Source organism: Oncorhynchus kisutch, linkage group LG13, assembly GCF_002021735.2.
Source record: "Oncorhynchus kisutch isolate 150728-3 linkage group LG13, Okis_V2, whole genome shotgun sequence".
In the NCBI taxonomy this organism is placed as follows: domain Eukaryota; kingdom Metazoa; phylum Chordata; class Actinopteri; order Salmoniformes; family Salmonidae; genus Oncorhynchus; species Oncorhynchus kisutch.
The window spans coordinates 70630135-70644129 of NC_034186.2; the positions used below are offsets into that span (position 1 = coordinate 70630135).

The window sequence follows — 13995 nt, forward strand, 5'->3', positions numbered from 1 at the left end:
TTCTAAATGAAAGGTTTAGCCTAACCCTTCCCTACTACAGTTCTTGTTTCTAAATGAAAGGTATAGCCTAACCCTTCCCTACTACAGTTCTTGTTTCTAAATGAAAGGTTTAGCCTAACCCTTCCCTACTACAGTTCTTGTTTCTAAATGAAAGGTTTAGCCTAACCCTTCCCTACTGCAGTTCTTGTTTCTAAATGAAAGGTTTAGCCTAACCCTTCCCTACTACAGTTCTTGTTTCTAAATGAAAGGTTTAGCCTAACCCTTCCCTACTGCAGTTCTTGTTTCTAAATGAAAGGTTTAGCCTAACCCTTCCCTACTGCAGTTCTTGTTTCTAAATGAAAGGTTTAGCCTAACCCTTCCCTACTACAGTTCTTGTTTCTAAATGAAAGGTTTAGCCTAACCCTTCCCTACTACAGTTCTTGTTTCTAAATGAAAGGTTATCCTAACCCTTCCCTACTGCAGTTCTTGTTTCTAAATGAAAGGTTTAGCCTAACCCTTCCCTACTGCAGTTCTTGTTTCTAAATGAAAGGTTTAGCCTAACCCTTCCCTACTGCAGTTCTTGTTTCTAAATGAAAGGTTTAGCCTAACCCTTCCCTACTACAGTTCTTGTTTCTAAATGAAAGGTTTAGCCTAACCCTTCCCTACTGCAGTTCTTGTTTCTAAATGAAAGGTTTAGCCTAACCCTTCCCTACTACAGTTCTTGTTTCTAAATGAAAGGTTTAGCCTAACCCTTCCCTACTGCAGTTCTTGTTTCTAAATGAAAGGTTTAGCCTAACCCTTCCCTACTGCAGTTCTTGTTTCTAAATGAAAGGTTTAGCCTAACCCTTCCCTACTGCAGTTCTTGTTTCTAAATGAAAGGTTTAGCCTAACCCTTCCCTACTGCAGTTCTTGTTTCTAAATGAAAGGTTTAGCCTAACCCTTCCCTACTGCAGTTCTTGTTTCTAAATTAAAGGTTTAGCCTAACCCTTCCCTACTCCAGTTCTTGTTTCTAAATGAAAGGTTTAGCCTAACCCTTCCCTACTGCAGTTCTTGTTTCTAAATGAAAGGTTTAGCCTAACCCTTCCCTACTACAGTTCTTGTTTCTAAATGAAAGGTTTAGCCTAACCCTTCCCTACTACAGTTATTGTTTCTAAATGAAAGGTTTAGCCTAACCCTTCCCTACTACAGTTCTTGTTTCTAAATGAAAGGTATAGCCTAACCCTTCCCTACTACAGTTCTTGTTTCTAAATGAAAGGTTTAGCCTAACCCTTCCCTACTACAGTTCTTGTTTCTAAATGAAAGGTTTAGCCTAACCCTTCCCTACTGCAGTTCTTGTTTCTAAATGAAAGGTTTAGCCTAACCCTTCCCTACTACAGTTCTTGTTTCTAAATGAAAGGTTTAGCCTAACCCTTCCCTACTGCAGTTCTTGTTTCTAAATGAAAGGTTTAGCCTAACCCTTCCCTACTGCAGTTCTTGTTTCTAAATGAAAGGTTTAGCCTAACCCTTCCCTACTACAGTTCTTGTTTCTAAATGAAAGGTTTAGCCTAACCCTTCCCTACTACAGTTCTTGTTTCTAAATGAAAGGTTTATCCTAACCCTTCCCTACTGCAGTTCTTGTTTCTAAATGAAAGGTTTAGCCTAACCCTTCCCTACTGCAGTTCTTGTTTCTAAATGAAAGGTTTAGCCTAACCCTTCCCTACTGCAGTTCTTGTTTCTAAATGAAAGGTTTAGCCTAACCCTTCCCTACTACAGTTCTTGTTTCTAAATGAAAGGTTTAGCCTAACCCTTCCCTACTACAGTTCTTGTTTCTAAATGAAAGGTTTAGCCTAACCCTTCCCTACTGCAGTTCTTGTTTCTAAATGAAAGGTTTAGCCTAGCCCTTCCCTACTGCAGTTCTTGTTTCTAAATGAAAGGTTTAGCCTAACCCTTCCCTACTACAGTTCTTGTTTCTAAATGAAAGGTTTAGCCTAACCCTTCCCTACTGCAGTTCTTGTTTCTAAATGAAAGGTTTAGCCTAACCCTTCCCTACTGCAGTTCTTGTTTCTAAATGAAAGGTTTAGCCTAACCCTTCCCTACTGCAGTTCTTGTTTCTAAATGAAAGGTTTAGCCTAACCCTTCCCTACTGCAGTTCTTGTTTCTAAATTAAAGGTTTAGCCTAACCCTTCCCTACTCCAGTTCTTGTTTCTAAATGAAAGGTTTAGCCTAACCCTTCCCTACTGCAGTTCTTGTTTCTAAATGAAAGGTTTAGCCTAACCCTTCCCTACTACAGTTCTTGTTTCTAAATGAAAGGTTTAGCCTAACCCTTCCCTACTGCAGTTCTTGTTTCTAAATTAAAGGTTTAGCCTAACCCTTCCCTACTCCAGTTCTTGTTTCTAAATGAAAGGTTTAGCCTAACCCTTCCCTACTGCAGTTCTTGTTTCTAAATGAAAGGTTTAGCCTAACCCTTCCCTACTACAGTTCTTGTTTCTAAATGAAAGGTTTAGCCTAACCCTTCCCTACTGCAGTTCTTGTTTCTAAATGAAAGGTTTAGCCTAAACCTTCCCTACTCCAGTTCTTGTTTCTAAATGAAAGGTTTAGCCTAACCCTTCCCTACTACAGTTCTTGTTTCTAAATGAAAGGTTTAGCCTAACCCTTCCCTACTGCAGTTCTTGTTTCTAAATGAAAGGTTTAGCCTAACCCTTCCCTACTACAGTTCTTGTTTCTAAATGAAAGGTTTAGCCTAACCCTTCCCTACTGCAGTTCTTGTTTCTAAATGAAAGGTTTAGCCTAACCCTTCCCTACTGCAGTTCTTGTTTCTAAATGAAAGGTTTAGCCTAACCCTTCCCTACTACAGTTCTCGTTTCTAAATGAAAGGTTTAGCCTAACCCTTCCCTACTCCAGTTCTTGTTTCTAAATGAAAGGTTTAGCCTAACCCTTCCCTACTACAGTTCTTGTTTCTAAATGAAAGGTTTAGCCTAACCCTTCCCTACTGCACTTCTTGTTTCTAAATGAAAGGTTTAGCCTAACCCTTCCCTACTCCAGTTCTTGTTTCTAAATGAAAGGTTTAGCCTAACCCTTCCCTACTGCAGTTCTTGTTTCTAAATGAAAGGTTTAGCCTAAACCTTCCCTACTCCAGTTCTTGTTTCTAAATTAAAGGTTTAGCCTAACCCTTCCCTACTACAGTTCTTGTTTCTAAATGAAAGGTTTAGCCTAACCCTTCCCTACTGCAGTTCTTGTTTCTAAATGAAAGGTTTAGCCTAACCCTTCCCTACTACAGTTCTTGTTTCTAAATGAAAGGTTTAGCCTAACCCTTCCCTACTGCAGTTCTTGTTTCTAAATGAAAGGTTTAGCCTAACCCTTCCCTACTGCAGTTCTTGTTTCTAAATGAAAGGTTTAGCCTAACCCTTCCCTACTACAGTTCTCGTTTCTAAATGAAAGGTTTAGCCTAACCCTTCCCTACTCCAGTTCTTGTTTCTAAATGAAAGGTTTAGCCTAACCCTTCCCTACTACAGTTCTTGTTTCTAAATGAAAGGTTTAGCCTAACCCTTCCCTACTGCACTTCTTGTTTCTAAATGAAAGGTTTAGCCTAACCCTTCCCTACTGCAGTTCTTGTTTCTAAATGAAAAGGAACAGTGCAGACATTTAGTATACATAATCTACAAAACTGGGTGAATCAGCTAGAATGTGATTAAGAGCTGCTCTCTCAACATGGCCGGCGCCCGTGGTCTGCCACAGCGGTGTGATAAACGGCATGTTAGCTACCCGCCTGGCTTTCCTTGGCAGCCTAGCACACGCCAGCCAGCCAGTCAATGAGTCAGCTAGCCAGCCAGCGGCCTCCTTAACCTTGACTCCTTAACCTCCTTAACCTTGACCCACAATGTTAGAGCTGGGCTTTCACTTATAGCTGACAGCCACATACACACGCACGCACACCCCTCCCTCTCCCGCCCCGCCTCCCTCCCTCCCGGAACACAAAGAGTTGTATTATGCCAACTCTCCAACACTCCTGTCATTGTGCGTGAGTTACAGTCCTTCTTCCCTCACTGCCGAGTCACTGCGGCCATAATACCATCATTTGAGAGAGAGAATGACAGAGGGAAAAAGATAGAGAGAGAAAAAAAAAATACAAGACATGAAAAGAATTTGTTGGTCAGGGTGATGCATGGTCACGCCCTCTTTAGGACAGGGTCACGCCCTCTTTAGGACAGGGTCACCCCCTCTTTAGGACAGGGTCACCCCCTCTTTAGGACAGAGTCACCCCCTCTTTAGGACAGAGTCACCCCCTCTTTAGGACAGGGTCACCCCCTCTTTAGGACAGGGTCACCCCCTCTTTAGGACAGGGTCACTCCCTCTTTAGGACAGGGTCACTCCCTCTTTAGGACAGGGTCACTCCCTCTTTAGGACAGGGTAACCCCCTCTTCAGGACAGGGTAACGTACACTTCTGGTGTTGACAGTCCAAATCAATACATGTTATTTGGGGCGGCAGGTAGCCTAATGGTTAGAATGTTAGGTCAGTAAAAGAAAGGTTGCAGGATTGAATCCCCAAGCTGACATGGTAAAAATCTGTTGTTTGGCCTCTGAACAACCCACTGTTCCCCGTAAATAAGACTGTTCCCCGTAAATAAGAATTTGTTCGTAACTGGCTTGCCTAGTTAAATAAAATTAAAAACAATTATAATCAATTGACAGCAGATGGTATGTTTAGGCATGGGCTAGGAGGCAGACGTTGTGTGTATGTGTGTGTGTGCTCGTGTGTGTGCACGCACCAGTCTGTCTCAGGGGAGGCCCAGCCTGGGCCTCTCTCATGGGGGTTACTTCAATAGAGATGTGACAGAGCAGACTTCACTAGACATACACAGATGGCCCCACTCAAGATTTTTATTTTTATTTATTTTTTATTTCACCTTTATTTAACCAGGTAGGCTAGTTGAGAACACCTTTATTTAACCAGGTAGGCAAGTTGAGAACACCTTTATTTAACCAGGTAGGCAAGTTGAGAACAAGTTCTCATTTACAATTGCGACCTGGCCAAGATAAAGCAAAGCAGTTCGACAGATACAACGACACAGAGTTACACATGGAGTAAAACAAACATACAGTCAATAATACAGTATAAACAAGTCTATATACAATGTGAGCAAATGAGGTGAGAAGGGAGGTAAAGGCAAAAAAGGCCATGGTGGCAAAGTAAATACAATATAGCAAGTAAAACACTGGAATGGTAGATTTGCAATGGAAGAATGTGCAAAGTAGAAATAAAAATAATGGGGTGCAAAGGAGCAAAATTAATTAATTAATTAAATACAGTAGGGAAAGAGGTAGTTGTTTGGGCTAAATTATAGGTGGGCTATGTACAGGTGCAGTAATCTGTGAGCTGCTATGACAGTTGGTGCTTAAAGCTAGTGAGGGAGATAAGTGTTTCCAGTTTCAGAGATTTTTGTAGTTCGTTCCAATCATTGGCAGTAGAGAACTGGAAGGAGAGGCGGCCAAAGAAATAATTGGTTTTGGGGGTGACTAGAGAGATATACCTGCTGGAGCGCGTGCTACAGGTGGGAGATGCTATGGTGACCAGCGAGCTGAGATAAGGAAGGACTTTACCTAGCAGGGTCTTGTAGATGACATGGAGCCAGTGGGTTTGGCGACGAGTATGAAGTATGAAGATACAGTATGGATGTGCACACACAGGTGCACAAACACAAGACAGACTGAACATTAGGGAAACAAGGAGGCAGCTAAAGAATGCACATGATCAGATAGAGTTGAGGCACTCTGAGCACTAGGCAGATACCATAGTAGACCTACAGTGCAGCACTTAGCTACTCAGGAATACACAGGCAGAGCTGACAGTTAGCCATTCATTCCAGGGAATATTCTGAACGTTGCCAGAGGATCTGGTTTGCATCAACAACTATAAACATTATACTTGTTATCTATGAGATTTACATACTGGTAACATGATCTGTGTTTGATGGCTGTTCAGTGGAATGTGAATATTTGCCTCAGGTTACAGTAAACATGAACTAGTCAACATTATTAATAATAACTATCTTGCCAATAATATGTATACAGTACCTGTCTGATTTAATTAGGATATATGCATCTTTCCCTGGAGAGACATGAAACTGGCCAATGTAAGTCCAACATTATATTTCTGTGATTCTTGTAGAGTTTGCCTGTTATTATTCTTTAACATGATTTATGTATTTCATATTCGTAGCCTGAGGGTAGAGTGCAGAAGCGAAGCAGGATTTGGATTGGTGCAGTCGCGATAAAGGTCCAAACTGTCCCGGAGGCGTGTAAGATACTGTACGTAGGCAGAAAGTCAAACACATGTAGAGAGAAATTAAGGTTTGGAGGTGAGAATATATTCTAATTAATTTCCCACAAAAAATATACATTTTTATAGGAGAAGGAGTGTTAAAATAGCTGGACTAATGCCAAGTTATTCACTTTGCTGGTTTGAGGGCTCAACAGAGCTATCGTTTTGACTGAGTCATCATGGGGAGAAAAATGTAACATGTACATTTCAAACTGTGATCTTGAACTTTACCCTTTTAAACTTTTCACCTCGTATCTTTTTATCGCCCTGAATAATGAGCTGTAGTAAATGATCTTATACCTCATCAGTCCCAATCACAGCTCAGATTACCGTTAGTGCAGTACATCAAAAGCAGAGCCTATTGTTAGTGTGCAATGTGCATGCTGAATTAAATGGACACCATCTCAACCTATCTGCCTTCATAGGTTTAATCTGCACTGATTGGTGGCCGTGTAAAGCAGAATCCTAGGTTAAGGATTATGACCTGAGCACTCTGACCTAGAGCCTATAGAGTTCAGCCTAAACACACCTAGAGCCTATAGTGTTCAGCCTAAACACACCTAGAGCCTATAGTGTTCAGCCTAAAAACACCTAAAGCTTATGACCACAAGGTTCCTAGATCCCTGTGGAAACAGTAGGCCTGCTATAGAATACTGTAGTCCTGCACACTGTTTGCTGATCCCATGTTTGTCTTTACTGTTACAGGTATAACCACAACATGACCATACAAGATGACCTACTGTATGCTACTGTATGACACCCCCATTGGCCCATGGTCTGACTGTAGACCCACAGCCTGTGACTAGTAAATAGTCCTATTGTCTTGTAACACATCTTATTTGGCAGACCAGTAGGCTGCTGTGGAAATGTCAGACTCCCTCCCACGGATCTACTGTCAGAGTAGGCAGCATTGTGCTGGGCATCTCACATAAAGATAGACAGTCAGACTGAAACAGTGACGGACTCCGGGACACAAAGTGCCATCAATGGTTAACCAGCATCATTAACTCCCAACTTTCACATTCCATACTACTCTTCCTATGGGTTGACTGTTTAAACTGGCACTCAGGGGATAGTTTTGACTCTATATAAATGGGAGAAAAGTTATTCAATGATTTCAATGCTAGATGATATGTGGTTGTCTCACTGACCTTAGTGGAATGCACTTATCGGAAGCCTAAACATAACCATGTCTCTTTGGATAAGAGTATCTGTTTAACGACTAAACAACGTAAATAGAACATTCAAATCAATATTTTGGAGATTTAAAACCTCTTAAGGATCGGACCATTTCCCCCCCCAATTTTCACCTAAAATGACATACCTAAATCCGATAGAGGTTAAAGTGCGTTCATGTACACTTTCAGAAAAAACAGAGTGCCCTATAGAACCATTTGTCCCTGTAGGAGAACCCTCTGAAAAAAGGTACCAGATAGAACTCTTTTTGGATCATATTGAACACGTTTTGGTTCCACAAAGAACCTCTGGTTCCCAATATAATAGGTGATGGTGAAACTTTAGGGTAAAGCTGGGGGATAAAGACACGGGTATAGAGGGGGGGGGGGGGGGTAGTACAAAGGAAGGAAGGGATAAAATGAAAGAATAATGAGGAGAGGATATAAGAGGTGGTTGGGTTCTTTAATTCCAGAGGATAGTTAACATATAGCCTCTGGGAAAGACAGGAATATGTAGGTTAAGAGAAATGAGGAAATGAGAGAGGAGACTATGAGCTCAGGTGAATCCTTATGGCTTCCTTTAGTATTATAGGACAGATGACATCTGACAAAATCATCTCCCTTCTCATTCTCTCTCTCATCTCTGGTCTTGGCACAGACCTAACGGAGGATCACTCAGCTCTTTTCCAGGCAGTGATACTGTCTACTATGACTCACATTCACCAGAAGCCCTCTAATACTGTTAGTGTGCTCAGAATTGAAACAAGAGCACTACGTGATCAGCTGTACCAACCTGTACCAACTCCCTGTCAGGTACTCTCAGAAGAAAAGAGTGCTATGTAGAACCATTTGTCCCTGTCGGAGAACCCTCTGAAAAAGGTTCCAGATAGCCCTCTATCAGTTCAGATAAAAAACATTTTTGGTTACAAATAGCACCCTTTCAAAGATTATAGTCCTAGTATTCTGGTATCCCCAGTTCCCCGCGGAAGAGAAAGCTATACATGAAAAGGTGTCAGGTCCCATGGGTGTACAGGGTGTATAGCAGACGCGACATAGACTGTAGTATTACACAAGTTCAAACCAAAGGTGAGCCACACCAGTGAGTATGGCAGTCAACTTATGGAACAGCGGGGACTGTGAAGCAACACACACATTGGCACAGACCCATACATACACACACACATGCTAACATACACACTATACATACACATGGATTTAGTACTGTAGATATGCAGTAGTGGTGGAGTAGGGGCCTGAGGGCACACCGTGTGTTGTGAATGTATTGTAATGTTTTTAAAATTTTATAAACTGACTCAACTTTGCTGGACCTCAGGAAGAGTAAAGCAGCAGCTAATGGGGATCCATAATAAATAAATACCCAAGCTGACTACCTCTGCATAGTGAGGGGCTTAGAATGGGGTCAGAGAGAGGCTGTGCACCAGAATGTTATCCTCTTCTCTCCCGTCCTGCAGGAGTCCATTAGGTAAGGACATAGTAAATCACTAGGTTACCCACTACTCCCCTTCACCCTGATATCAGGTCAGCTCAGCACAAGCATCTAGGTTTAGGCTGAGCTTATCTCTGTGTCGCTGTGTCTCTGTCTCTCTGACCCATCTCCAACACGCCACAGATAACTCAGAACGGTCAATATCTGAGATGACTAGTGTTATTGATATTACTGAGTGCAGAGTGTGGGAAAGGTGCTTTCCTTCTGGTGTCTTGGCCGTGTGTGTATCACCATGGTAATGACATAGCTGTCCCATCACCCATCACGCTGTAAGTATAAACTGCTGCTCGTGTCCCTCAGTGGATCACTGGTGTAACTACACTAGTGTTTGTTTGTGTGTGTTTGTGTGTGTGTGTGGAGCCTACTATGCACATCAGATTGCAGACCCCTCCCTGTTGTCGTGTGAGTGATGTGTGTGAGTGAAGCGTATCCCATCTCCACTTCCACAGGGGAAAACAAATATCATATATCAGACAGCTGTTTTGGCCCAACCATCCCAGCAATGTGTGTTAAAAGTCAACTGCTCTGCGTGGAACAAGTATTACCAGTAGACACTCCTGGTTATTTAAGTCTCCACAGTAGTCTACATCCTACACAGATCACTCTGTCTCGTAGTTCACAGACTTTGTATATACTTCCTAACCTCCCAGTGTATAGCAGATTGAACCAAAACCAACTCCAGGTCACAGAATACACACTCAATGAATTCAAGTTGGAATTATATTGTTATAAGCCACTTATCCCTCCCATATCCATGAATTGCCTATGGGGGTTAGTAAGCAAAATGCCTGAAGGAGAATGGATTACATGTCTAGGAATGAATCGTATGAGTATACTAAACTAGTCTGCTGGGTTGTTATTGTCTGTTAGCCTACTGTGGGTAGAATCATTGTGTGTAGGCTATGCTGGGCTAGGGAGACTAATGTGTGTAGGCTATGCTGGGCTAGGGAGGCTATGCTGGGCTAGGGAGACTATTGTGTGTAGGCTGGGCTAGGGAGACTAATGTGTGTAGGCTACGCTGGGCTAGGGAGACTATTGTGTGTAGGCTACGTTGGGCTAGGGAGACTATTGTGTGTAGGCTACGTTGGGCTAGGGAGACTATTGTGTGTAGGCTACGTTGGGCTAGGGAGACTATTGTGTGTAGGCTACGTTGGGCTAGGGAGACTATTGTGTGTAGGCTACGTTGGGCTAGGGAGACTATTGTGTGTAGGCTACGTTGGGCTAGGGAGACTATTGTGTGTAGGCTACATTGGGCTAGGGAGACTAATGTGTGTAGGCTACGTTGGGCTAGGGAGACTAATGTGTGTAGGCTATAAAAAATGCAGAATATGAACGGACTGGAGATTTTCAACTATATGATTCTGAATCTGATTTTATCCACAGCTGATATTAACTAACAAGGTAGTAGGCTGTGTATTATTGTTCTTATTGTTGGTTATGAATGAAAATAAAAAATATATGTCATTAGCCTATATTGTTAATGTATTATCTGTAATAACCTAATAATAGACGTTGAAGGCTAAGGAACAAAAAATAGTGTTTGGAGTTGGCAAGAGTTTTTACTTTCCACATCGGTGTTAATGTTGTTTTTGAAAATCTATTTTAAATTTTCAAAAACCGCCACCATCGATATACGCATATGTGAATAGTAAAGCAAGTCTTTTCATGGCAACTGAGGTGTAGCGAGAGAGAGAGAGAGAGAGAGAGAGAGAGAGAGAGAGAGAGAGGGAGGGGGCGTGGGTCACCTTTTGTGGAAATACATCAACCAAGACTGCCACAAGCATCAGATTTCTCGCTGTGAGAGAGAGGGGGGGATAGCGCTCGCTTTATTGAGAGAGACGGAGAGAGAGAGGGCGAGGGAGAAACAACTCTGGACGACTGAAGACTTGCTGCTTCCACAAATACATAACGACAGAAACACCTAAAGAAAAACAGCTAAATACAACTGTAAAAGTTACAGATCGAGCCATGGACGGGATGGCAGCATTTGGACGCGCTTCGCTCTCGTGCACCTTGCTGCTTTGCTTTTCATTGCAAGGTAAGACGTAGATTTATAACACGTCTGTTTTATATTAGAAAGTAAATGTTGTTTTCGCCCACTGCTGCTGGTTCCTCTTGGCTGGAGGCTATGAATCTCTTCATTGCCTGTACGGTTGTTTCTCCTTCAACTATCGCAGTGCGTTATATCATAGTAGGCTATGGACTGCGTATCACATTACGAAAGTGTTTTACATGCGTTAGTGGGTTATACAACTTTATTGTACCTTGTGCATATTTTGTTTCCTTTGGCAATTTGTTCTTGTCACCCGCTTTATGTGAAAACAACCTGTTATTGAGTGCCAGTCGGTGCCAAAATAACAGGTGTAAATCGAGACTTTGAAAATCTCGGCATTTGTGTCTGGAGAAATGCTGGACTTGTCAGTGAACTATTTTTAAATTATTAGAGAAAAAAATACTTACATGTAGGCCAACTCTTTGATGCGCAGCACATTTTGAACGAAGTGACGGATCATGTTTAAATCGTGAGATGTTTTAGGGGTTAACCCAGACCGCACTTTTCCTTTGTAGCGGTGTGGGAACCCCTTGCTCCGCAGCAGAGTGCACTTCCGAGCGCACAACGGACTGCAGTAGCCTGTAGCTGAGCCCCGGCGGGCTGTCTCGGCCGGAATGACCGCTATGTATTTGATCTATGATCAATGAGCTAGCTGTTCAGAATGCGTCGGATGGGGTGTGATGTGCCTCGGACTATACCGAGTGTTATTCAATTGATTGATATGTGTGCCTTTATGAATTATGGGTAGGCCTACTCATAACCTTACCGGTAGATAACACTAACCTTATGATTTATTTATAGTTTGCATTATCTGCCCCACATTTGAGCAACGTTTCATGCTTTCAAACGCTATCATTTAGTTTTTCCACTCCACTGTTCTCTTGTCTCTTATGGATAAAACGGTTACTAGGCTACATACATGTTGAGTTATATAAATAACGAGTGCGGTTCTGTAGGCTGTTTGGTCTTTTAGGGTAGGGTGTGTCCATTTGGCCAAGGCACTGCATCTCTCTCTTTCTCTCTCCCCCTCTCTCTATACTTATCTATTGCTCTCCCTCACCACTGCCTCTCACTCATCATCTTTAAAATAAAATCTATCTGCAACTTTCTGTCTTTCTCTTTTTTTCCTCCATCAAAAATCCCCCTCTTTATCTCCCCAATCTGGATCTCTGCCTACCTGAGTTTAACTGGGTGGTGTTCAGCAACACCCCTCCCTCTCTCTACACCCATCCCTCCTTTTCTCTGCATCCCTCAGTCTCGCCAGCTCCATTCATCCCTCTCTACACCCATCCCTCCTTTTCTCTGCATCCCTCAGTCTCTCCAGCTCCATTCATCCCTCGCTCTGCACCATCCTTCACTCTCTCCAGCAACCCTCCCTTTTTCCATTAAACCTCTACCACACCGTTCTCAGATCTCCACTACCCTGTCCTCTCCACCCCCCGTCCTCTCCACCCCTGCTCCTCCTCCCTCCTCCCTCCATCCACTCTTCACCTGGTCTTTGAGACAGTTGTTCTCTGGGCTGTGTGGCTGTGGCTGTGTGTATATGAGCCCAGTCCTTCATGATGCCACTGTGTAGACTGTGTGTCTGAGACTAAACAGGTGTCTGTACTAAAAGCCAAAGCCAGCTAATGGAAGGCCTGGTACCTCATGTAGGAGGCTGGATACAGCAGTGGGTGGTCCCTTGATTGTAGCTAAGTGAGCTCCTGTTCTTAGCTCTTCCAGTCCCCACCCCTGGCCCTTTAGTCTGTACATAGGACAGTATGAAACACTAGTCCCCGCCTCCACTGCAACCAGTCCAGGTCCAAGACACGCCTGCAGCACTCCCCTAAACTTTAGTGCAGTACGCCTCTCTCTCACTGTAAAAGGGGACAAGAATGCTCCCTCTCCTATCTTCCCTTAATCTCACCCCCGACCCCTCCTCCCTCCGGCTCGTTTGTCTAATAATAGCAGGTTTCTCTGTGGGAGACTGTCTCACACATACACAACTATAACACGCTACACACTCACTACAAAACTATTCCACGGTGCACCAAAAAGGACCACAGGACACAACACCCCACACAGTGTGTGTGACACAAATATGCCGTGATGACATCAAGACCGTCCCAGTGTGCTTTGCATGCCTGTACTGACGGCAATGCAATTGACCTGTGACCTGTTTAACCGTACAGGTTGGAAATGTCTCCCTCGGCATACCATACAATGTCACCCAGAGTTAGAATCATCAACAGCCAAACTTCTAGAACCAAGTCATGCCAGACAGGGATCAGAAAGATTTGTCAGAGTGAGGATTATTTCTGATTAGGAAAGTTACTTTTTAACTAGTAAATGACTGTATCACACCTGTTCTTTGCTCTGAGGCACTTGATGTGTTGGAAGTTCCAGAAGCTTGCCGTCGGGGAAAACACGTGTAGTACAGCAGTTGTCACGGCTGTCGTAAGAACGGGACCAAGGCGCAGCGGATGTTGAGTTCCACATATTTCATTCAAAGAGAAACCGAAACAAAAACAAAATATATCAATAAACGAACAACTAAACGTGACTACGTGATGCACAAACGCAAAACAATATCCCACAAACACAGGTGGGAAAAATAGCTACTTAAATATGATCCCCAAATAGAGACAACGATTACCGGCTGCCTCTAATTGGGAATCATACAAAACACCAACATAGACAATATAAACTAGAACACAACATAGAAATTCTAAACTAGAATACCCCCTAGTCACGCCCTGACCTACTACACCATAGAGAAACAAGGGCTCTCTATGGTCAGGGCGTGACAGCAGTTGTCTATTGTAATTTGTTGTGTGGGTTTAGATAAATGTTGGTGGGTTTTGTTGTTAGAAAGGTGCTTTTGCTGCTTTCACATCCTAAAAGTGTTCGCTGGCTGTACTGTCTCAGCCTTGCTCTCTTGTGGTGAGAGGGCAGGGGGTTGGGTGAGGGGGGGCTCACTGAGAAGGGTGGGGTCGAGTTAGG

At 43.0% G+C, this 13995-nt stretch overlaps 1 protein-coding gene across 3 annotated transcripts in view; it reads left to right on the top strand.

The window, feature by feature from the left end:
• The first annotated feature begins 10737 nt into the window (after positions 1 to 10737).
• Positions 10738 to 13995, top strand: part of LOC109901650 (basal cell adhesion molecule) — a 129822-nt gene continuing 126564 nt past the window's right edge. For all 3 annotated transcript variants that reach the window (XM_031787094.1, XM_031787095.1, XM_031787096.1), the window contains exon 1: positions 10738 to 10998. In XM_031787094.1, coding sequence (XP_031642954.1) covers positions 10929 to 10998 — 70 coding nt within the window. In that variant the 5' untranslated portion in view covers positions 10738 to 10928. The remainder of the gene's footprint in view (positions 10999 to 13995) is intronic.